Source organism: Schistocerca nitens, chromosome 1 (genome assembly GCF_023898315.1).
Source record: "Schistocerca nitens isolate TAMUIC-IGC-003100 chromosome 1, iqSchNite1.1, whole genome shotgun sequence".
Taxonomy (NCBI): Eukaryota; Metazoa; Arthropoda; class Insecta; order Orthoptera; family Acrididae; genus Schistocerca; species Schistocerca nitens.
This window is the reverse complement of record NC_064614.1, coordinates 1,038,860,845-1,038,887,179: the sequence shown is the minus strand read 5'-3', so window position 1 is coordinate 1,038,887,179 and position 26,335 is coordinate 1,038,860,845. Positions and strand designations below refer to the sequence as shown.

The 26,335-nt window shown below is 40.2% G+C and overlaps 1 protein-coding gene across 2 annotated transcripts in view; it reads left to right on the top strand.

Moving 5' to 3' along the window:
• The first annotated feature begins 4,478 nt into the window (after nt 1–4,478).
• Nucleotides 4,479–26,335, top strand: part of LOC126196938 (ATP-dependent DNA helicase Q4) — a 139,816-nt gene continuing 117,959 nt past the window's right edge. The window contains exons 1-4 of one of the 2 annotated variants that reach the window (XM_049934600.1): nt 4,479–4,532; nt 4,629–4,851; nt 14,428–16,243; nt 20,178–20,314. In XM_049934600.1, the coding sequence (XP_049790557.1) occupies nt 4,741–4,851; nt 14,428–16,243; nt 20,178–20,314 (2,064 nt within the window). In that variant the 5' untranslated portion in view covers nt 4,479–4,532; nt 4,629–4,740. Of the gene's footprint in view, nt 4,533–4,578; nt 4,852–14,427; nt 16,244–20,177; nt 20,315–26,335 lie in introns of those variants that run through there. The other variant, XM_049934601.1, reaches the window with a different exon arrangement.

Genomic DNA, 26,335 nt, shown 5'->3' with positions numbered 1-26,335 from the left:
GGCCGCCGAGCTTAACGACCCCGTCCGACGGAAGTATCATCGGGAGCAATGTCACATGCCTTCAATTCATGGGACACTGCGGAGAGGTTTAGATTTAATCCAGGGCATTGGCCCAAAGACTGGTGATAAGAAACTTCACGCCACAACCTAGTGACTGGAAATTTCATCCACCACCAGAGGTCGAACCGGCTTACTTTCAAGCCGAGCGCCACCCCACAGGCGTGTGTTAGCGACCTCGGCTACGGAGGCTGCTGGTATATTTGGCAAGGACTCCCAACGTGTTAGAATTATTATCAAGTAAGTCACGCTAGCGTGTTCCCGTAACAGATGTTTTGCATTTTAAAAATTAACTTACATTATTACACACTCAGAGTGGAACGAAATCGGCATAGTGGTGCCAGCAAGCTTGACAGTTCCAGGAAAAAGTCTATACAGAAAAACGCTAAAAGTTGTTTAAAAATACTGCTATTTGAACCGATATAAATTCCTAAAATATGTCTTTATGACAGGGATGACTAATGTGTGAAACTACTAACTGAGGAAAGAGTGATTTTCTGTGATCGTTCGTTTACTTCAATGAAATTGGGCAACAAATTTTTACTTTCTGTTTGCGAATGTTCTTCCTGTGTCTGACTGTACCTTTTCTCCCAAACGAAGAACACGGTTTCAATTCCGGAGAGGGTATTCAACTTTTTTCATATTTTTCTCAAAATTTGCCAACAAATAAAAGTTGTTTTCTGGAGGCCAAAGGAGTCAGGAAATACTAACGAGAGAGAAAAAAAAACTCAACATTTGCGTGTACTGGTTGCGTATCTCGTATCCATATGGCATGCGTACAAGAAAGGAAAATATAATTTGGAAAACTTTGAAGCGGCTTTTTCTTTTGAGTCATCAGTCTTCTGACTGGTTTCGTTACGGCCCGCCACAAATTCCACTTCTGTGCCAACCTTTTCATCTCGGAGTAGCGCTTGCAATCTACGTACTCAATTATTTGCTGAATATATCCCTCTATCTGTCTTACTTTCGAGTTTTTACCTTCTACTGCTCCCTCTAGTACCATGCAACTTATTCACTGACGTCTTGACAGATTCGTATCATCATGTCCCTTTTTCTTCTCAGTGTTTTCCATATTTTCCTTTCCTCGCCAATTCTGCACAGAACCACCTCATTCCTTACCGTATCAGTCCAGCTAACATTTAACATTCTTCTGTAGCACATCTCAAATGCTTCTATTGTATGTGGCTATAGTTTTAAAAGTAATCAGACTTTTATATATAATATTACAATACTGACCCTAAAACTTGTTTTAGAATGTAAACTGACAAAATGGCTGTGTACACTTATAGCTTTTATAGACTTACGGTTACTTATTACTTGTAAAGCAACCAGAATGCAGTTTTTAAGAGTTGAAGGACATGAAAAGCAAGTAGTGGACGAAAATGGAGTGAGACGGGATTGTAGCCTACTGCCAACGTTATTCAGTGTATACACACGGAGCATGCAGTAAAACAAACCGAAGAGAAATTTGCAGATGTGATTAAAGTTTAGGGAGAAGAAATAAAAACCTTTGGGTTTTCCGATTAAATTTTAACTCTGTCAGGGGCAGCAAAGAACTTTAAGGAGGAGCTGAATGGAAGGATAATGTGTTGAAAAGAGGTTGCAAGATAAACATCATAAGTAAAACAAGGCTCATGGAAAATAGTCGAATTACGTCTGGTGATGCTGAAGGAATTAGCTTAGGAAATAAGACACTAAATGTCGCAAACGAGTTTTGCTATTTGGGCAGCAAAAAACCGATAATGGCCGAAGCAGATACAATATAAAGTGTAGACTGGCAATGGCAAGACATGCGTTTCCGAAGAGGAGAAATTTGTTAATATCAAGCATAAAAGTAATTGTTAGGAAATATGAAGTTCTAGGATTAAGTGCAAGAGGTACAAACACAATGCGGTGGTTCAATAAAAGAAAATGAATGGAATTCGTTCCCATATACGATGTAGGATGCTCGAAACACAAATCAACATGTTTCGTTTCCTGATGTCCCGCATTAACACCACTATGAAGGTACTTTATTACAGTAACTAAACGAATACCCTCCCAATTACAAACCTACCTACTTTCATTTATAATACAATAGCTTCCCCTGTCTAAAAGTCCAGAAAAAAACCGAAGAATCCAGCAGATAACTATATATAATCTCTGGACCACAGCAAGGATCGCTCATTATCCGGACTACCTGTTATGCCACTTCCATTTGCGGACAAGGCGCGGGAAGAACTTGCTTCGTATTGTCTACTGTGCTGTTGAACAGTACTGCCGTAGTTCACCTTACAGTACAGCTGTACAATTTCCAAATTAATGAACACTCAATCTATGCGAGACCGGGACTTTAGCCCGCAATGTTTCATGTTTGGAAAGCATAGGCGTAAACATCAGTGACTATGAAAAGTTTGATTCAAGCCCGAAAGCGTAGTTCGTCTAGTGGCTAAGGCGACTGCTTACGACATGCTGTAAATCTGGGTTCAAGTCGAGTCTGGCACAATTTTTCAATTATTACTACGCACTTATCACAATGCACTGAACAAATTTCGTGTCATGATACTGCCTCTTCAAGATAGCTCTCCATTTCAATGGATTGTATCTTTTCATATTTCTTGTTTATAAGCAGTCTCATGTCGTCTGATTAGAGTGTAAGAAATACGCAAACTATATTCCAGTATCTGATAAAATACATTTTCAAATCTTTCTCGCACAATATAATGACAAATTTGTATACCACTCTTAAAAATGTATTTTATGAATTCGACTGCAGAGAATATTTTTCAAAACACTATTTCTGACGTTTTCTCCAGCAGACGACGTCTCTGACCATGCACAAATAACAGGGGATGATGTAAGCAAGAGTTTTCTCTACAGGGTTGAATGGCAGGGGATGAAGACTGTTAACCATTTGTCTTTCATCGACATCCCATGTGAAAGTACTCGATCTACTGAGCGACTTTGTCAATCCGAGTCATGATTGGAGTTGATATAGTATCATCGATGGCACAACCAGCAAACTACAGCACGACGTTATTAAATAAAAATGACTGACAACAGTTTTATCTGTGGTGCATTTGGTCCGCAATTTACCATAAACATGATAGTTTGCCACATGCCTTTAGGAAAGCATTATCCAAAAACGCTTTCTAAACTGATACTGTAGCTTCTTCAACGTACAAGGGTAAGGCTGACAAGTGGGCGGCAATATGACACGTTGATATACAAATCGTTCCTGATAACGCCACGAGGTGTGTGTGTGTGTGTGTGTTGCGAAGACTCGCTGGAATGCCTTGTAAAGTTGCAATCGCAGATACAGAGAGATATTATGGATAACGCCAGTGTGGAAACCTAACAACACTTTGCCGATGTAGCACAATGCATGCAAGAAATGTTTGTAATACGCCGGCATGGTTTAACCACAAAAAAAGAGTGGGCTTCCAGCAACAGTACATTAGGCGTGTTTTTCGCGGCTAATCTTTCGGAATCTACAGTACATTACACGAGAAAGAAGGGAAGGTAAATTAGCTAATGAGAGCTGTAAATCCCATGTTTAGAAACTTTGTGTACACTGCAAATGAGCATACAAAATAAATATAAAAACTGATTTAACAGACAGACCATACCAATAAACAGAGGAAAGAAGCCGGCATATGGGCACGAAATTTATGATAAACGCTCCACCGAAGAACTGCACATTGCAAAGAAATTACAATAAAATCCTGTAAGACGTTCTGTAGAAAAGATGTAGCGGGTGCGGCGTCTGTGCACGATTTTTGAATGTCACAACTTTCATTACTGTCATAGTTTAAGGAGAATAATCGCTCCACATGCCAAAGCAACACATCATCACACACAACAAAAACTATACACTCTGTATATAATCAAACAGAGTATTTTTGAGAAGCAAATAAACAGAAACACACATTATGTGACTCATAGATGCTACATGCTATTACATTCCTCCAATTTTTTACAAGTATAAAATTATTCCGACGCTAAAACCGAAAGTGACAAAGATGCCTGACTTTCGCTATTTTAAAAGATACCTTCACCGCAAATTTTGCAGCGTGAACATACAAACTATCGATTTGTGATGACTTGTGAGAGCACTGCAACATTTAAAACGATGTAAATATACATTACCTTCAGATAGTTCCAAATCCAGCTCTGCTAATTTGTCCCTGACGTCTTCAGGAAGCTTTGATATGTCTATATTATACTCCGCCATGGTCAATCCATTCAACTACACTCATAAACAATACAAAACCCTCATTGCACACACCACCCTGTAACAACTTTTGCCATCTTGAAATCTCGCGAAGTATTAAACCAGATGTCACTACCTGACAACAACTGAAAGTCGATACCTCGACGCCACTCGTATAACCATGCGACAGTCGACATTTCAAATCAACGCGGTATATATCGAAAGTTAACAAATTTTGTGCAAAAATAGTTAACTTAAAACTTTCGCTTCCTGCGAAATACGGGTTTGGATTGTTTTTTATGTTGCAATTCTGCAAATAAAAACGAAGTCAATCAACTACTGCTGCGTATTCTTAAGAGTTCTTAATATTATTTCACAGATGCCTTTGTGCCGTGGTGTGAAACGCGGGAAGTGGCGAAGTAACATAAATAGAATAAGTGTGTACACATGAAAAGTTAGTTTGTGTAATAACACATATTAGTACCAGAAAAATGGGTTTGTTAGACGATCCAGGCTTCCAGTCTAAATATCAAAAATCAAAGCGGCAAGTGAGGCTCTGGGAAAGTGAGTTTGTGAAGAAAAATGGATGTAATCCTACTAAGGTTAGTCCAGCAGTTATGTCAGTTTTCAGTTCTGATTAATGTGTTATAAGTGAAAAGCATTGCAGTTCTAGAAGGAAGCAGAACTATCAAGCAAGTCATTGTAGGTTTGATAATCCATTTTCATACCTACCATACAACATGTATAGGTTTTGGTACATATGTCGAAGACTTTAATACTCGTGGGACATTTAAATGTGTTGGTTTGAGTGAAGATGCAATTGAGATACGAACATTGGGGGATTCTATAAATGCGAAAATTTAATTGTAATTCTAGTTCTCAAGTTAGTAGGTGTACCCTCTTTACATTATTTTATGTGAAAATATTTTGCTACATGTGCTGATTAGCCCAAAGCAATTTGATGTTCAAGATGAGTCCTCATCAGTTTTAAGTAGAGTGAATGGAATACAACAGCCTGTATCACGTTTGTATCTTAACAGTTTATACTTAAACCTATTATAATGTTGGATTACAGTGTGGGTTTCTAATACATCGGTGGATAGTAAATGACAATGATGGCCTTCCAATGAGGTTTAGAGCCATAATCTCGTGCAGCATGAAATTATTGCCGTACAGACACCAACGAATTGTCTTATCAGTTGTAGAGAGAAATCCTGGTAGCTGCTTCTGATATACAATTCTTCTCATTACTTTGTGTTCTTTACATTAGGTATCATAGGTTTGTTATATGAAATCTAAGTATTTAATTGCAGGAGATAGATATTCCTTTAACATATACAATAATGTATTGTGATTTACAGCAAAATTTCACTGCTTCTTGCAGCCTACTGGTTTGTATGCGTACTGATAATAATTTCTAGTGAGAAAGATTGTATTGCATCCCTCGAGCCAAACCCAGTCACTTAATTATGTTCAAACTAACCTGTATTTACCAGTTCAATTTTTCATTAGCAATTCACTTTTTTATTACGTCTGTTCGTGTTACACAGATGCGTGTAGTAGTTAGTCATGATGATAAAAGATGTAATGCAAGGACGTGACTTAAAAAAACACACACAAACACACAGGCATAATCTATGAAAGTGAAGCCTAGGTTAGTGATATATATTCCAAGAAAGCACGTTTTAGTTAACTTTATTTGGAATGAGTAGACACATTGGTATTTTGAATTATGATTTTTTTCTTGAACTAGCATATCATGCTAATTGTTTCACTGCCTCACCATACCAGTGTATAAATAACAAAAAAGTCAACTACAATTCATTGGCAGCTTCCATTAAAAATAATGAGGGGGAAGGCTCCACTGCAGGTTTCAATTTGAAAAGTCTACTGTTCTTTGTTAGGCTTCGGAAGATGATGTGCTGTGCTGTAAAGCCTACATCACTGTTTATCTATGATATGAAAGAAGAAGTGATCACCATGTGGTGTAGTCAGATAATATAGATGCAAAAAAATTGTGTTATTTTCTCTTTCTGTTTGCATGCTTACGTTCTGATGTCACGTGCCACACTGCCGGTACGTCATGGGATGGCGCAGACATCTGGTATTGTTACATTCATTTGATCTGTGCAGTCAAAATTGACATGGGGGAGGAGGGGGGGGGGTTAGTTTGTGTACATCTGAGGAAGGACTTCGTCCGATATCTTAATCTATTAGTAAATGTGCCTTTCTGCTGATCATAATCCAGTATTACATTGAGATGAAGTGTATTGTTGTAATCATACTTTTAATAAATAAGATTTTGCAGAATTTCACAAAGTTGGGTGATGCGATAGAAATGTGTGGAAAGTAGTTTTGACACTTACTGTGATGCTATGAAATGTTTATAATAACCTGTCCACCTAGATTTAACTTTATATTTTTATTAACACTATTTATATTGGCTTACATTTAAGGCATTTCCAAATTTTAACACTTCTACATATTTACTGCAGGTTGTTAAATTGAATTGCTGTCTGCTTTTAATAAACATTATAAATATACCGAAAAAACAAAGTTTGTTTTAAGAGCTATCCTTTATGTAGACTATTAACACTAAATACATCTGCATCCATACTCTGCAAGTCAGTGTGAAGTGTGTGGCAGATGGTACGTCCTATTGTATCAGTTATTAGGGCTTTTTGCCGTTCACCTACGGAACGCGGAAAGAATGAGTTTAAATGCCTCTGTGCATGCTGTAATTAATCTAATCAGGTACTCACAATCCCTGTGGGAGTGTTATGTAGGGGTTTTAGTATATTCATACAGTTGACACTCTCCCACAGGTCAAGAAACTTGTGACCATTTGTTCTGCCCTTGTCTGTATACGTTCAATTTCTGTTTCTTAGAAATCCAACACACTTGGGCAATGTTAGGCCCTATAGGGTAAGCAGTCTCCTGTGCAGACTGACTGCATTTCCCTAGTATGCTATCAATAAACTGAGGCTATGTGATACTTCCATTTCATGTCCCTACATAGTGCTACACCCAGGAATTTGTATCAGTTGGCCGATTCCAGCTGTGACACGCATGTATTGCAGTGACAGAATTATGCTTCTTTCTTTATTTTTTTTTTTTTAAGTGCACAATTCTACTTGATTCTGAACATTTGAAGCACATTTCCAAATCTGTGCCACTTGGAAATGTTAAATATTTGTGCTGATTCTTTCGGACTGTACTTCATTGTAGATAATGGCATCATCTGTGAAAAAGTCTGAGATTATTGTTAATCTTGCAAGGGACCCAACACACTTCCCTGAGGCGCGTGCGCGCGCGCGCACACACACACACACACACACACACACACACACACACACACACACACACGTTGATTATTGTCCATCAAAGACAAATTGCTGTGTTCTCCATGCCAAAAAATCCTCCGTCCTTCCACAAATTTTGCTTGATACCCATAGGATCATATTTTTTATATTAAGCATAGGTGTGGTACCGAGTCAAAAGCTTTTTTGCAATCGAGAAATACTGCATCTACCGGACTGTCTTGAACCCAGGCTTTCAGTATGTCATGTGAGAAAAGTGCAATTAGAGTTTCACATAGTCAGTGTTTTCAGAATCCATGCTGTTTGGCATGGAGAGGATTATTCCATTACAGAAATCTTGTTGTGTTTGAGCAAAGAAAATTTGCTAAGAGTCCACAATAAATCTCTGTCAAAGACATTGAGTTGTAGTTTTGTGGATCACATCTGCTATCATTCATGTGTTCTCTGAGACAGATAATTTAAATACAGTGTTCTGCATGGAGAAATAGATATATTCCACCACACGGAGTTGCCAAGCGGTTTGAAGTGCCATGTCACAGATTGCATGGCCCCTCCTGCTGGAGGTTCAAGTCCTCCCTTGGGCATGGGTGTGTGTGTTGTTCTTAGCATAAGTTATTTTAAGTAGTGTGTAAGTCTAGGGACCGACGCCCTCAGCAGTTTGGTCTCTTAGGAATTAACATACATTTGAACATTTTTTAGATTTACCTTTGCTTTCTGGATGTAAATGTGTGTCCTGTAGCCTTCAGTCTCAGAAAATTTACTTCATTGTAATTTTATTTGGTTTCTTTGGCAAGTGTTCTTTCTGTGTTGTGCACCACTGTTTTTCCTGCATAGTGTGCCTTTGACTGCTTGTCCCAAATTTTCACTGAGAGGAAAACACATGTCACATTTTTAGTTCTGAACTTCATTTTCAAATACTTCTAGGTCACAGTCACAATCACAAAAATTAAATTCTACAATTACTGTCACTATCATCCTTTTTACATTTTATATTTAAAAAACCTAAGCCTTTGATTCTGCTCTTTTCTGGAATTCCTCTTCTGTTTGTTTTTCAGTGGTGAAGGTATCTGTCAAAATTTGGGCGTTTCCTGGTTTTCTTCCTCTGTCTCTGAACTTTGAACTTTGTCCTAGGTTTAATAGCTTTGAGAAAAACAACTGAAGGCATTTAAGATGTCAGACCTGCACTAGGAGAAGTGTGACATACGGGACTAGTACCAGCTGAAATTCAGTGTGAGGCAGAAGGGTGTACAGTCTATTCACTTAAACTTACACATTCTGCTGACTGATAAGGTGAGCCAGAAGGCATGAGAATCTGTGTAGAGGAAGTAAGTTTACAGGTGACATTTTTGTCAGGGACTTCTACCACAACTGGACAGTCAATTACATAAATAAATAATGATGACTTAAAAGAATAAATTCAAGTATTTTAAATACAATTTAATGTGTTTAGTGTTGTCATTGATTGGACACAAGTTTTTCTATTGGTTCCAAATGTCTTGAACTTGTCTAGGGTGGCTAGGATTGCTCACTACGAGGGTAATCCCAAAAGTAAGTTGTCCTATTTTTATAAGTACATAGACCTGTTTATTTCTACAATGGTTTACATCAGTTTACAGCTTGAACATTTAGCTATTTTTCGACATAATCACCATTTCTGTCGATGCATTTTTGTAGACGCTGTGGCAGTTTTTGTATGCCCATGTCATACCAGCTTGCCGCCATGCTGTTCAGAAAGTTATGAACCTCTTCTTTCATCTTGTTGTCGGAGCTGAATCAATGGGACCACAATTAATGCTTACAGGTACTGTGAGACTCGGAAAAAACTCAAGCGGGCAATTCAGAACCGGAGAAGAGGAATGTTGAGCAAGGACGTACACATTCTCCATGACAACGCTCGCCCACACATCGCTTGGCAAACCGTTGCTCTCCTGCAACAGTTTCAGTGGAACATAATCACCCACCCACCCTATAGTCCTGACTTGGCACCCAGTGACTATCACCTGTTCCCTAGGTTAAAAAAAAAAACTAACATAGCGTCTACAAAAATGCATCGACAGAAATGGTGATTATGTCAAAAAATAGCTAAATGTTCGAGCTGTAAACTGATTTAAACTGTTTTAGAAATAAACAGGTCCATGTACTTATAAAAAAATAGGAGACCTCACTTTTGGGATTACCTTCGTATCTATCCATCAGATGCTTGACTGAAGATACCTTAAACGAGCCAAATACTCCATCATCCAGAGACTTATAAGTGGCGAAATACTCAGAAATATGATGCTACTTTCGTATTTATATGACAACTTAAGTGTTGATCGCAGGTGTCTGACATAACTAAATAAGGTGTTTTTTTTTTTTTTTTTACATGTAGTGTACTTCAAAACTGGCCTCAGTAAAGTTCAGACTTCTAGCATATGCAACAAATCTACATCCTGAAGGTGAGATCTTTGGTTTTAAGATCAGGTACTCTCACTCTTAGATATAGAAAAAAATTTAGAGGTTCCAATGGCAGATATATCACAAAAAATAGTTACCAAGGTACATCTGTATCCAAAAGTAACTTCTGAATACTTTTTAGCAATAGCTTTTCAAGGTATGTACACTGTTGGTACCTCGTTTTTTGTCAACATTCAAAATCCATTACAGTCAGTTTTTTTAAGTTTTTGTCTAGTTTACAGCTCCTTCACATTTTTAAAAAAACTCTACAACAGTTGGCCCATTGAATGCAATAGCTCTTCTTATGATTGTAGATTTGGGTTTACACAGTGACACTTATTCTGCTTGTGTAGAAAGAAACCTCTCAGCCGGGCGTAAGATGCTTGTTTCATATTGTACTAATTAGACAGCATTTTTACCAAATGTTGTCATCTTCTCCAAACTAGTAGTTTTTGGGCATAAACTATAATGATTATTTGTCGTTTTCAGATAATTGACCAATGGCTTTTCTGAGCGCTACAGGAAACGTGTTCTGAATTATAATTAGGTGTTACACCATGCTGTAAGGTCTTTCTGTCTAAACTGGAAGTTTTTGAAGCACTATGCTTTTATTTTCATTCATCACAGAAAACAGGCCAGTTTCATTTCCCCATCAGAATGAGGTCTTCTTCTTATTACTACAGTGTTAATATTTCCAAAACAGACACTCTGGAACTGAACAACTCGTAGAATTGAACAGAGTCCAGGGGGGAAAAAAAACTGCGTTCTTTAATAACCAGGAAAAATTCATAACTCTGAAGATGTTAGTTATGGTTGTGCTGGCTTGGCCATAAGGCCAGTACCCATATTTGTTTGTGACTGATGTGGATAATGCTAGAATAATAGGGAAGTGTAATCAGTTAACAAAGAAGATTGCTCACAAATCACTTATATGACACTTCCTAGAATATTGCTGAATTATGTGGGACCCAAAGCCAACGGCCTTGCTGCAGTTGTAACACCAATTCCCGTCAGATCACCGAAGTTAAGTGCTGCTGGCCTGGGATATCATTTAAATGGGTCACCTTCCAGTCTGCCGAGTGCTGTTGGCAAGCGGGGTGCACTCAGCCTAGTGAGGCAAACTGAGGAGTTACTTGATTGAGAAGTAGCGGCTCCGGTCTCAGAAACCAACATACAACAGGGAGAGCGGTGTGCTGACCATATGCCCCTCCATATCTGCATCTGGCGACGCCTATGGGCTGAGGATGACATGTCGGCCGGTCGGTGCCGTTGGGCCTTCATGGCCTGTTCGGGAGGAGTTTTAATGTGAGACCAAACCAAATATAACTAGCAGGGGATATTGAATATATACAGAGAAGGCAGCATGAATGGGCACAGGTTTGTTTGACCCATGGGAGAATGTCGCAGAGATATTGACAGAATGGAACTGGTAGACTAATGAAGATAAAAGCAAACTGTCTTAAGAAAGTCCGCCGACTGAGTATCAAAAAGTGGATTCAAATGCTCTAGGAATACACAACAATCCCCTACATAATGCTCCTGTAGGGATTGAGAGGGTAAAATTAGATTAATTACAGTGTGCATAGTGGCATCTAAATAGTCATTCTTCACATGCTCCATACATGAATGGAGCAGGAAGAAGCCATAATAACTGGTACAATTGAAAGTGCCCTACGTCATGCTCTTCACAATAGTTTGCAGAGTATGGATGTAGGTGTAGAAGTGGATGTTTAGGTCAGCATACTTTGCAATATGTCATTAGATATCCAATGAAATTATTTGTCAAACAAAAATTTGTATGTTCATGTGGTACTGTGTTTCAATCAGTACCCTACAAAGGGAGACACAATACAAAATTAGTGAAGAAACAAAGAAAGTTTGCATCATAGGCAAAACTTGCATTTTCCACTCTTAACTGTCAACAGAGGCATGGCTGGGTTCCTGTGTAACTCTTGATCATTGTTAAAATCAATGCTACAAGCATTTGTTGGCAGATCCAGATATGGATCAGACCTCCCATATGGTCAAGCCCCTCCTTGCCTTCACCCTTTAAATGTGTAAATTCCATTTGTGGCTATGAATAGATATTTTCCTAATATATCTGGTGGAAACTGTGAGTAAATCAAAGAACATGTTGCAAGAAGAACAAACCAAATTAGGCTTTTCAGTTGTTAAGACACAGACCTTAAATTTGGGAGAATGAAGTTTTCTCTGCCCAGCCATCCTAATTTAGATTTTCCTTGGTTTTTCTAAATCATTTCAGGCAAATGCGGGGACGGTTCCTTCATGAAGGCCACAGTTTATTACTTGTCCTATTCTCGTAAAATCATATTTATGTATTCTCTCTCTCTCTCTCTCTCTCTCTCTCTCTCTCTCTCTCTGTGTGTGTGTGTGTGTGTGTGTGTGTGTGTGTGTGTGTGTGTGTGTTTTGAGCTATTTATTTTCATTGTATTACAATGACAAATCTTGTATCATTGTTAGATGGTTTCTGGATGAATGAATCAAATCAGTTCTGAATGCTAATGCGAAAGCAGATCACACCTCATAATGTTTATCATTATTGTGGCTAATTTTTAAAGTGAATGAGCAGCAGTTGCTGACAAAGGAATTGGAAACATTTTGTTTAAGTAATTGTGATATTTTGTACATATGCAAATCTCTTACAGGCCCATGTATGTTGTATGAAGAAATTAAACCAGTTTGTTAATACTTGTTAATAGAGATTGTTAAAGGCAAGATAGACAGTGTTCACATTTTCTAGCATAGTATTGATTATTGTTATCTTATCAATAAGTTGACTCAAGTACTGGGCCACACATTTGTAACTCATTCTTCAACTGTGTTCTTCCTCATTTGCAGTTCACACACTGCATGACATGTACCTTCACTGCCTCTCAATGTTATACTAATTGTTCTACTCCTGATTATCTTGGCAGAATTACCTGTTTCAGAATTTCTGAACAAATTGTGTTATTCCATAAGATGTTAAAATGGTTCAAATGGCTCTGAGCACTATGGGACTTAACATCTGAGGTTATGAGTTCCCTAGAAATTAGAACTACTTAAACCGAACTAACTTAAGGACATCACACACATCCATGCCTGAGGCAGGATTCGAACCTGCAACCGTAGCAGTCGCGCGATTCCAGCCTGAAGCGCCTAGAATCACTCGGCCACACCGGCTGGCCATGAGATTTTAGTTTAGTACAAATAGTCATATTGAAACAAAATAGACATACTCCAATTCACCTAACCACAGGATAATTTTAATGTAGCTGTACTTTTGCCGTTTTTAATCGATAATAATGTGATTGTACACAGTCAGAACATTAACTCCAAAGTTCCTCTCAGATTTTCATTGACTCATTTTGGTTATTTTTTTTGGGGGGGGGGGGGGAGGGGGGGGAGTGTGTGGAGAGAAAAACTTTCCACCCCATATTTCACGACACTATAATATAGAAACGAATGCCTGAACACATTATGTACCTGAATTGTAAGCTGGCGGATCTGCAGAAAGCATACATTATTACGATATACAGGGTGTTGCTTATAAGATTGTCAGGTATATTTTCTCTGGTGTTTTGGCAGTTATTTGCAATTTTGTATTTGCAGCGTGTAGCTGGAGTCAGCCTAAACGAATTCTGCTTACCCATCTGTCATGCGACACCCAGTGTCAACAGAAAGTGTCAGTTTGTTTCCCATTATAAACAAAATTATTTTTAAAATGGAATTTGGTGTATCCATTCAGTAGAGCAGACCCAGTTCAGTCCAGTATGATATTCATTTTATTAATGTGTATTAACAAGGAAGGTGAAAGACATAGAATAAACAGCACTCCAGCTGTGACTGAGCAGCACTGCAGCAGTTAGTGTGGGCCAGGGCGGAGTCGCCGTTGGAGTATTGGTTACACTTCATTTTTTACTGCACCTGTTAAATAATTTTGTTAGAAACAGGAAATAAACCAACACTTTCCATTGACAATGGGTGTCGCACGTAAAAGATGTGATGACCAGTATTTGTTTAGGCTGAGTTCTGCTACACATTGCTAATACGAAATTGGAAATGTCTGCCAAACATCAGAGAAAATGTGCTCGACTTGGAGGGAGGGACACTCAGTGTACAGCGGTATCAAATCTGAAAGTAAATAATGTCATTTGAAAAATGATATTGTGGCTGTTGTTTGAGGATTAGGGAGCTGAGAGGCAGTGAACACTAGTCTGGGTAGTATTCTTAAATAGACAATCAAGATCCCACATGTTTTTCTTCTTGTAGAATAACTCATACTAAGGTAGTGTAACTTTGTTTATTACTTAGTGTTACAGTACAGAATATGCACTCTTGTTAAAATGGGATGTCTAATATAGATGAAGATATTTTATTTATTACTTATGTAACTAATAATTCAATATTTTGTTGTTGCAGGCAGACATCAAATTAGCACCGACGCATGTAAGAGATGCATACAAGATATATTACAAACTAAAGACTCTAGCTCTAGAAGAATCTCTAAGAGAATCATTTTCAGATGATATTGAAAACTCTGTGTCGGTGTCATGTGACAGCAGCTTAGAGACGACGCTGCCTATAGCGGAGTTTGACCTTCCAAAGTGTTCTGTAAAGTCTGTTGTTTCTGATGAAAAGCACAAGGTATTCAGACCTGCTCTTAAGGACATTCAAAATGAAAATGATGATGCAGAGAAAAAGAAAACTTTGTCAGAGGAAAAATGTGGTTCAGCCTCTTTTGACACAGGGTTTGTATGCAATACTGAGACTGTGTGGGGTGCACATCTTAATAAGTCTCAAAATCAATCCATTAATATCGGACAGATAAGTACAAAACCTTCATTAAAACGTTCCTCTTCATTTGTACTTTCAGAGAAACTTTTTTCTGGTTCAAAATTTTCGAAACGCAATCCTAGAAAATCGCTCTCACAACGCAAATCAGTTGCAGCTTGCAAGCTAAATGACTCATTAATGGAGGACCAAGAAAATAAGGAACCTGTTGTTGTGGCTGCAGGGAATCTAGACACCCCTGTAGATGAAAATTCATTGAGCACCGACTGTAGGACACCAGCTTTACAAAATGTTGAAGAATGCAGGTACAGAATAGTAACTGGAACCCTTCCAATTAATTGCCAAGCCACAAACATAATAAACAAAGCTCTCATGGAAACAGACTGTATGAAACCTGTGTTAGTGTCCGAAAGGAAACTTGACAAAGGTTGGGTGGAAAGACATACTGATTATGATAGTGGTGTGTCAAATCTCAGCTCCCAAGATTGTGAGAACTCTTCATCTTCAGAAGATACTAGGATAGTTGGTTTAACAAATTGTTCTCCACCAGAGTGCCAAGAAATGTGTATCAGCAGTTCCATACATGCACACAGTCAGGCATTGTACAGTGATGAGGACGTTGTCTACAACAGTGAATCTGAAGATGAGACGGGGATCAAGCGCAAAAGGAAACTAATTTCCAAGAGAAAATTTTCATCTAGCTTTAAACGGTCAGATGTTGTTGATGGGTCCATTACTGAATCAAGAGCAGTGAAGAAAATGAGGCTGGAGAATGATTTGATTTCCAGTTGCAATTCTGTGGTTAATCAAATCAGCAGTTTGGCCTCATGTGTTACAAATTCAGATGATTCACAACTCACAGGAACAGAGGTTCATTTTGGACTGCGTGATAGATGTCAGGAAGGAAACTATGCGGGAAATATGATACAACCTGAAGTGGAGAGCTTGAAAATCTCAGACTGTGGGGTGCCAAAAAATATAGAATTGAGCATGGAGAGTAAACATTTTTCAGATTCAGTGGATGTTCATAAAACTAACCAAAGTTCTAAAAGTACTGGGAGTGAGAGAACAGATTCAGAAACTCGGAGATCAGTAAAAAATGTTAGAGAGATTGATATAGGTGCTATTGCTAGCAGTATTGTTGCCAGAGATAGTGCCCCTTCACAATCAAAAAAGGTTACTAAAACATGTAGTAAGAAAGAGCAGTTTGAAAATAAAATTGTGTCTGGGAAAGGAAATGAAAACTTTGTAAAGATAAACATAAAGAAAAAGGTATATGTTCGAGGAAAGAAGACAATGAATTTTGCGAAGTATAAGAAGATGGAATGGAAGAAAAAGAAGAAGGCAAATGCCAGTAATAATGATTATAGTGGTTCATCTCTTTCCACCTGCTTCAAGTGTGGAGACATTGGTCATTTTGCAAGGAACTGTAACAATAGTAAAGGTATGTTAAAATATATTATCATCAGTATGTTGGTCGCATTTTCTTAAGTACATAACGTATTTTTAAAATTTAACAGAAGTCCATGACAAATAAATTGACACAAAAAAATAACATCACCAATAAATAATTAATGTAGAGTAGTGAAATTCTAGGCATACATTTGTCTAGGTAATGTATTTAAGTAACACTGAAAGATCACAGGTTAATGTAAGTGCGAGATAAGCCATTGCAAATGTGAAATGCTGTCACATTAATAACCCGTTTAACTGCTAGAATGTTAAATGCAAGCAAGCAGATATGTTTGCTTGTGTTGTACAGGTGCTGGATGTCAGTTTGTGGGATGGATTCCATGCTGTTGCACTTGGTTGGTTAACACAGAGACAGTTAATGCTGTTTGTGGGTGACGCTGGAGTTGTCGCCCAACGATGTCCCATATGTGCTCAACTGGAGACATCTGATGATTGAGCAAGCCAAGGCAACATGTTGGCACTCTATAGAACATGTTGTGTTACAACAGTGGTATATGGGTGAGTGTTGTCCTGTTGAAAAACATCCCCTGGAATGCTGTTCATGAATTGCAGCACAACAGGTCGTATCACCAGATTGATGTACAAATTTGCAGTTCCAGTGCATGGAATAGCCATGGAGTGTCACATGCTGTCATATGAAATCACACCCCAGACCATAACTCCATGTGTGGGTCCACTTTGTCTAGTATGTAGACAGGTTGATTGCAGGCCCTCAACTGGTCTTCTCCTAACAAACACACGGCTGTCACTGGTGCTGAGAGAGAACCAGCTTTCATCAGAAAACACAACAGACACACTGCCCTACTGTGAGCTCTCACTTGACACTACTGAAGTCGCAAATTGCTGTGGTTTGGGGTCTTTGAAATGCATGCTTCAGGGTGTCTGGCTTATAGGTGTCCTTGAAGTAACCAATTTTTAAAAGTTTGTTGTGTCACTGTGGTGCAAACTGCTTCTCAGAGTGCTGTTTCAGATGCAGTACGATGCACGAAAGCCATACTCTGAACAGAATGGTCTTCCCCCTCAGTAGTGCCATGTGGCCGTCCAGAGTCCAGTCTTCTTGTGACCATACATTATTGCTACAAGCAATTGTAAACAGTGGCTACATTCCTGCCAAGTCTTTGTGCAATATCACAGAATGTACGAATCGCAGGCTTGGACCCAGCCGCCACATGTGAGTACGGATGTGAGCTGGTGTTATCGTGGAATGTTGACGAACTGTGGTGTCAGTATATGCTGGCCAGAGTATGCACTCAGTAGCTGTGTGACGATGTGCGCCTGCTTGGGCAGAACTGTTTCCAATGGGTGGGGTTTCGAGATGGAATTTATGTCTTTTCAGCCCCACAATGGAGTCTTGATAAATTCGTATTTGTTCTTGGTAAGACGTCAGATACAGTTATGATGGATTGGCATAGTGAGCACGTTATTATTAGCATAAAGTGGCGATGGTTAGTAATGTGTAGTTCATGTATTTCTGTGCCCCATGGATCCAATGCCCTCAATAATACTGACAAATGCCAAGGGAGGCCCTCAGCTGAGGACACAAACCTCATAATTGCCTATAGGAAGGAACGTCCAGCATCTCATAGCCCTATTACATGACCTCGTTCAAACTCAATAAGGCATCTTTGTCATCTTAAATGTATTCTTGACTGAAATCAGCTCACCATGTTCAATCTCAAAGGTAACTAACACTCATGACTGTCACTTCATGTATTTTAAGCAACCTGCTTTGCATCCTCATAGTGCCACTCGCATGCGACTGATACAAAACTTGAATAGTAGAAACACACCTACCAGTTTTCATTTATGCCACACAGCTCCTCCTTGGTGTTTCAATTTTTTTTCCAAGTTAGAGGAAAAAATGTCTGTTAGCTCTGGCTGATCTACATGGACAGTGTTTTGTTCAAGAGCTGCCAACACATACTGAAAACAGTATTCACTAATAATATGTGAAATATGTCTGCTCTTTTTCCACCTCTCACATTGCTAGGCACTAGAGATGTCACCTCCCTTCACAAAGACATTTCCATTGTGTATGGTTGCTCTGCCACAGAGCAGCCAAACACCAAGGGAAACAAATCTGATAATATACTTTCCCTTTGGTCTTGTCTGTTCTATACTCTTCAGTAATTATTTCATCTTTGATGGGCAGATATGCAAAAGAGGTTGGCAGTTCTGTACTTGTACATCAGAAAAGTAACGGCCAACATCTGTGAATCGTGCAAGGATTCTTCTTCCAGTATGCTGATTCTTGTAGTTTACTTTCTTCTCATTTATAACTGTGCAAAGTGTAAATCAACAACTGGCAAATCCTGTGAAAGTCTTCTGGCCTAAAATTGTAAGTGAAAGAATGGAAAAATTGCAAAATGGAAAAAGTCATGTTATTTACAGCAAAGTACTTTGACAGTAGGAAAACAAAGGCATTTGAATTGGTTTCTTGAGAAACTTCCTTCTTATCCATGACATTTGACACCACTGACTTCCACAAAGAAAGTTATGACCGAGTAAACTGTTCTTGAATACAACAAAGAGGTTATCACATCTGCGGTTGGTTACTTCAGACACATTTTAGAACAAGACTTGTCATGGAATTCATACCCTGTTAAGACCTTGAGCAAATTTGTGGACATAAAAGAAGACTTATTTCAAGAGCAAATATATTTTGGGCCTAAAAATCCAGTCTCACAGACAGGCTGAGTATTTTTTACCTTGACTTCATACATTTATGTGTTGAAAAGTAAGCCTTTATTCAGGTTTTGTAGAGATATGCAGTGTTCCTGTGCTTTTAAATCTCAATACTGAACCACTGAGTATGTTCTGTGATGCTGACCACAACCTTGATGATTGTTTTGCTTTTTGTGCAGTTAAAATTCTTTCTCCAACGTCCGCCCGAGTGGTTACTTGGTTGCCTCCCATGCAGCGGGCCCGGGTTCGATTCCCAGCTGGATTGGAGATTTTCTCCGCTCATGGACTGGGTGTTGTGTTGTCCTCATCATAATTTCATCCTCATCACTGGCACGCAAGTCGCCCAATGTGGCATCGACTGAAGTAAGACTTGCACTTCGCGGCCGAACTTCCGGGATGGGGCCTCCCGGCCAACAATGCCACATACTCATTTCATTTCTTCCTCCAGCATCTGAACAAAACGAATTCACACGTGTAAAGTTTCTCTACAGCACCTGTTATATTCCTGACATTCTTTAAATTTCTGACTGTCTACTCAGTGAACTCGGTTGACTTTCTGTGCCTTTGCATTGACATTGACATTGATATTGTTTTCTTCTGCTTTCGCTTTCCATCACTGTTTCCTGTTAACACCAGTGGATTCTTCTGTCTTTCCTTTCTTTGGTGCTTTTTATTTGCTTTTTTTTAATTCTTTCTTTTTCCCCCCATTGCAGCTTGCCCATTTTTCTCATGCCTGTCAAGTACATTTTATTTGCTGTGTTGTCAGCTGCCCACATATAAAAGGTTCCAACTTAGAGTTGTCATTTTTTTAAAATTATTTATTTATTTTAATCTGTTGAAGGGTTTTCATTTTGTCTCTCATTTTGTTTCCCAGGATCCTTAATGACACTCATGATTTTTCTCTAACTTGATCTGTTTCCTGCAATCTGTTTGCGTGTGCTTCTCTCTGCTGCTATTTGGTAGCAAGTTCTTGTAATTGTCATTTCGTTTTGGTGACGGTTTTCATGATTGTTATTGTTTTCTCAGAATTTCATATTTACTAAAGTTTAAGTTTGTTTAATGTTGTCAATGTCATCTTCTCACTGCCTGTTGAGAAAAAAATTTATTGCAGCTCCGTTGTGTGAATCAAACAATAATTTTACCGTGAAGTTAGAGAAAGCGGCTTGCAGATACTTGTAAATAATTATTGAAAAACTCTCCAATATCTTGGCATTTTGCAGGAGACAAGCTTTTGCCATTAGATGATATTGATGCTGATGATGACAGCCCATTCCCCACGATTGATGAAGCAGCGGCAATGGCTGAAAAACCAGAGTATAGTAACAGGAGGAGGACAGACATTTACAATTTCACTGAGGCAAGTACCTATTGTGACATTTGTGTCAGTTTTTGCTTTGATTTTCAGTACAGTGACTTAAATTATGTCATCTAAAGGTACATGCAGCATTTTATTTATTATTTCTGTGCGTATTCAGTAGGAACTACCCACAATATTTTAGATTTCCTTTGCAAATAAAAACTTGTCATAGTGTTTCTTTGTCAACAGTATCAGAAATTGAGTCGTCCTTGATGCAAAACACCTTGTTATTTGTTTACTTATTTATTTTTCCAAACTAGTTTTGGTGACAAATATCACCATCATCAGTGAGTTTTTTTAAATCTAAAACATGCAGAAAAATAGCACAGTTATACAAAACACAGTAACAAATTTTTACATTTTTACTGTTCGTTTTTTGACGTATAGTTTTCTGTGGATACTTTCATACTACCTTATTTATTGTATGTTATGGAATGTGTTTAAGAATTATTCTCACTGTTTGTGGCATATTTTCTGTGTTTTTTTCTGTTGCCGTTTTTTGTCAGTGTACATCATGTCATCTGCAGCTGTGTGAGTGGCTGTTAGTAAACAAATACTAAAAGTTGAACATAGTACTTCAGCAATATTCATTTGGGGTTGCAGTAGTGTTGTGGAATCCAGTTTCGGAGTGTACTGGGCTGTTAATGAGTTACTCGTGTACTCACGTCTGTTGGACTGCATGTAGCTGATTCTGTATACAGAAAAACAAAACTTCCGCACTTTGCTTATGACCGAGAACATTACGCCGTCTTGCTGTTTGCGCACGTCTTGAGAGGTGTATCGCATGTTGCGAGAAGGCTATGAAAACTGGAGCGGGAATTATGATGACTTCTGTTCCTTATTTATGTCTCTGTGTGTGATGGGGAAGCGGTTGTTTTGCGTGTGCATGCTTTTTGTTTTGTGTCCTTGGTCAGTGGAACCTTAGGTAACATTTTCTTGGACCATATAGAGAACACAATAGTCAGTAACATTGTTAAACAAGGTGGGTACAAAATAACTTACTGGTACTGATATGTGGATGACATATGGAAATAGGAAAAAAAAAGAAAAACAAGCAAGAAACTAAATGTTTTGGATCTCACAATCACAAGGAACAACCACCAACATGAATTCTTCATCTACAGAAAACCCACATCCACAAGCACTGTTATCCACAGCTCATCCAGTCACCCAACAGTGCATAAATATGCCAGTTTCACACACATGCTCCACAGGATAAACAGAACACCTCATAAATCAGAAAACCACGTACAGTTGTATAAGGCTTATTCAAGCAAACGGGTCTCTGTCTGAGTGGACCCTTATTTACGTAGCTGCTCATGGGACCAAGATGGAACCCTATCTTCTTCTCCTCCCAGCGGGAAGGGTGTACCGCCTGGGAGTATTCACACCCATTCATCCAGAAGAATGAGAGAGGCTAGTCCTCCTGATAATAAGAAAACTGTGGACTGCAGTAACAGTTCTCATGTGGTCATGAACAACAATGTGTTTCTGGTGATAAAGAGGAAGGAGGGGACATTTGAAAAAGTGTTCCCCTTTTTTATCCATAAGGGCGTGGAAGGCCTTGCTGGAACATTAAAAATCTATAAAACAATTGCGTAATAGCTCATTGTTGGTCAAAATTAACAGGTTGAAGCAGGTAGACCTTCTTAAGAAATCGCAGAAGCTGGGTGACTGTGGTATCGTTGTTGAGATGCACACCTTTCTCAGCTCCAGTAAGGGCGTTAGCACATACCGAGATATCATGGACATGAACATAGCAGAACTGAACCAAGAATGGGCAGCCCAGGGAATAGTCAATGCGGAGCAACGAATGTGCAGGAATAATGGAGCAACTGAAAAAGCTGCCACTTTCGTTGTCACATTCAATCCTTCGACACTGCCAGAACATCTTACGGTGGGGTTCCTTCGACTTAATGTTCGACCTTACATTCCAAATTCTATGTGGTGCTATAAATGCCTGCGTTTTGGCCATACAACCATGAGGTGTGGAGGTGAAGTGGTCTGCAGGAACTGTGGAAAAGCTGCTCATGACACTGGGACTGACTGCCCATCCCGGCGATCTGCATCAACTGCTGTGGGAACCACCCAGGCTGGAGCTGAGACTGCCCTGTTTTTGCTGAATAACGTAAAATACGGGAGATAAAGGTGACCAAGTGGACCCCTATGCCGCAGCCAAAAGAGAATATTCCATGGTGCAGAAACCTATTCTCAAGGCGGACACTTTGACACAGACGATGCCTAGTGTACCAGTATCCACCACATGCACCTGTACTTGCATGTGTACATGTCAAGGGAAAAAGAGTAAGGACAAAGCAATCCAGGCAGCTGCACTAGGAAAGACCAACAACAGTTCTGCAGCGAGCATCCAGAAGGTACAAGAAAAGCAGAGTGCCTCTCAATGCCCCCTTTCACCCTCATCCTCAAAGGGACAGGCTGCAGGGAAAGGCTCACGACTTTTGGGTCAAAATCTGTCCCGAGCGCCATCAGACGTCATTCTATCCTGTCTGACTGATGAGGACGTATCATGGAGTTAGATGCCTTGGATCCAGGGAGTCCTCCAGTCCCCCTCGCTCTTCAAGTGCTTCACCTCCCTGGTGCAAAGATAGGGGTAAATTAAAATCACGCTGATGACATGGCTTCCATACTCCAGTGGAACATGAATGGGTTCAGGACTCGTGTGGAGGAATTGAAACTCCTAGCACAGGCATGTCCCTCATGCTTTTGTTTACAAGAAACACATTTTAAAGGTATAGATGTCCCTGTGCTACAGGGATGTATGCTATACCACAAGGATGACCTATAGGGGGAAAGGACCAAGGGAGGTGTCACAGTGTTCATCACTTATGTGCACCATCCTCTGCCCTCCCCTTGGCTACTGACCTGCAAGCAGTTCAAATTCGTGTGTGTTGGAGGACCATTGTTTGCTCACTGTATTTACCTCCGCAATATGCACTAGACTCTGAGGCTTTCAGAGATCTTATCGCACAACTCCCGCGACCATTCTTCCTCCTCCAGTTCTCATCGTGTCTGATGGGGCTGTACCAATACTTCCCCTTGGGATTGGGTTTTGGAGAGCCTCATGACGTCTCACGAGTTGTGCATCCTCAACATGAGTACTCAAACATATTTATCTACTGCTACTGGGTCATTATCATCCATCGACCTCTCTTTCTGTTCTGCTCCCCACCCAGACTCCGTTCAGTGGGAGGTCATTGACGACCTTCATTCCAGTGACCATTTCCCAATCCGCCTTCACTTACTAAATGGCTAACCACCTGAAGTTAAGCCCCCAAAATGGATGGTCAGGAGGGCTAATTGGATGCATTTCAGCCAGCTGACTGTGTTCAAACGCTGCGATAACTTCCAAGGATGGATGGACCACATCACACGAGTGATCCATTGTGCCACTGACCTCTCCATTCCACAGTCCTCAGGTCATCTTAGGAGGCGAACAGTACCTTGGTGGAAAGATGAGTGCCGTTCCATGATCCGGGAGAGGCGTGCAGCTCTTCGACATTTTAAATACCGACCAACAGCAGACAACCTTAGGGCCTTTCGAGTCTCGAGGGCCAAGGCTTGACGCATCATTAGGGAGAGTAAGAAAAGGTCATGGCAAGCGTTCCTGGACTCCATCAATCGTTCCATTTATTCTATAAAAGTATGGGAACCCATCTGGAGGATTTCCAGTAAACACAGCCATTTACCAATAGCAGCAGTGCTGAAACAGAGATGCTTCCAAACAACACCCAGAGATGTTGCTCAGATGCAGGCCGAACATTTTGCACAAACTACTGCCACTGCAGAGAGGGAAAAGTTGGACTTCAGGTCCAACAGTTCTAAGGCCTGCAATTCCCCTATCTCCATGTGGGATCTTGAATCAGAACTGAATGGGATTCATGACACTGGACCCAATCATGATCAAATCTGGTACTGCATGCTTCAACATTTGCCAGCAGCATCAAAGGAAACCCTCCTTGAATGTGTTAATCTAATATGGCAGACAAACAACTTCCCCAACTTGTGGAAGGAGGCAATTCTGATCCCTCTCCTCAAACCTGGAAAGGAATGCACGTGTCCCAGTAGTTATCGGATTATTGCCTTAATGAGTTGTGCAGGAAAGACCCTGGAGCGAATGGTTAACAATCGTTTGGTCTGGTTGAGACTAGGCAACTCATTAGCCACTCTCAGTGTGGATTCTGAAGATTTCGGTCCACTGTCGGCAATCGGACCCCCCCCCCCCCCCCCCACCCCTAGAGGCAGCTATTCAGTAGGCTTTTCTCTGTAAGCATCACTGTATTGGCATGTTTTTCAATATAAGGCATACAATACTACTTGGAGATATTGTTTTCTCGCACAACTGCATCAATGGGGTTTTCGTGGCCACCTCCCCATCTTCATATGGTCTTTCCTGTCTCAGCGGTTTCTTACGACACGAGTTGGTGACAAGCTGTCTGATCGATTTGAGCAGGAGAATGATGTACCACAAGGCAGTGTTTTAAGTGTTATCCTCTTTGCCATAGCCATCAACAGTACCATATATAAAGTAAGGAGTCCTGTACAGTGCTCCTTATTTGTAGATGATTTTGCTGTTTTCTGTTGCTCCTCCAGTGTTGCAGTAGTGAGCCGTCAGTTGCAACTTATAGTGTGGAGGTTAGAGGAATGGGCTTCAAAGATGCGATTCCAGTTTTCTGCAGATAAGTGTGTGTGTGTGTGTGTGTGTGTGTGTGTGTGTGTGTGTGTGTGTGTGTGTTCATTTTAATCATTCTCCTCGTCTTTTTAATTTGCCTGCTTGAATATGGGACACACCATCCTACATTTTAGAGACACTGTGTGGTTCCTGGGCCTCACTTTTGACTCTCAGTTGTCGTGCTTACCACATCTGAGAGACCTGAAACTCAGCACTGAACATCATCAAGCGCCTTAGCCACAGGTCTTGAGGAGCGAACAGGGTGCATCTCCTTAAGTTTGATTGGGCTTTTGTGTGTTCGTGGCTGGACTATGGTTGCACGGTGTATGGGTCAGTAAGGCCTTCTTACTTACAGATCGTTGATGCTGTCCATCATGAGGGGATTTGGCTGACCACGGGTGCCTATCAGACCAATCCCATACCTAGCATCTATGCTGAGGTGGGGGAGCTGCTACTTACCATCCGGTGCCATTTCCTCATTGTGCATCAGGCGTGTAAGTTCCTTGCAGCTCTAACTTCATTCGCACCCCATACTATTGCTCGTCCACCTCTGGAACACCTGTTTTCCAACTGTTCACGAGGAACGACGCCATTTGGGATCCATGTGCAGTGTGTGCTGGAGTCACTTGGTGTGGAGCCAGTACGACCCCAAATCCACGGTTTTAACCATCTGCCATCCTGATTACTGGAGAGGCCCAGAATGATTTTAGATTTGGTGTGGTACAGGAGAGATAGCTCTCTACTTTTGTTTTTAATGTAATATTGTCTGATATTTTATCTGAGTATCACGACCATGTAGCTGATTTTACGAGGGGTTCTAAGCAGGGGACTCTGTTGGTTGCTCTATCATTTTACCGGATAATGTTGTCAAGGTCAGACTGCCTCCAGAATTTACCATCTTCGACGCAGAACTATTTGCAATCTTGCGAGCAGTAGAGCAGATGAGACGTTCTCCTGCTGTTAGATTTCTTGTCTGCTCAGATTCTTCGAGCACCCTTTACTCTCTACAATGTTTGTACCCAGCGGATACAGTAACCCAGAATATCCAGGATGCCCTCCTACAACTACGACGACTGGGGAAGGTGGTGTCTTTATGCTGGGTACCTGGCCACATTGGATTTGCGGGGAATGAAAGGCAGATCGAGCAGCCAGGGAGGCATGTCATGATCCTCTGGTATTTTGCTGTGATATCCCTCTGCATGCTATCACCTCACTGTCGAGGTACGAAGTCATGTGTCAGTGGGAAGATGGGTGGCTGCCAGTGACCGATAACAAGCTCCGGTCGTCAAGCCCACAACTCAGCTATGGAGTACCTCCTTTCAGCCATGTCG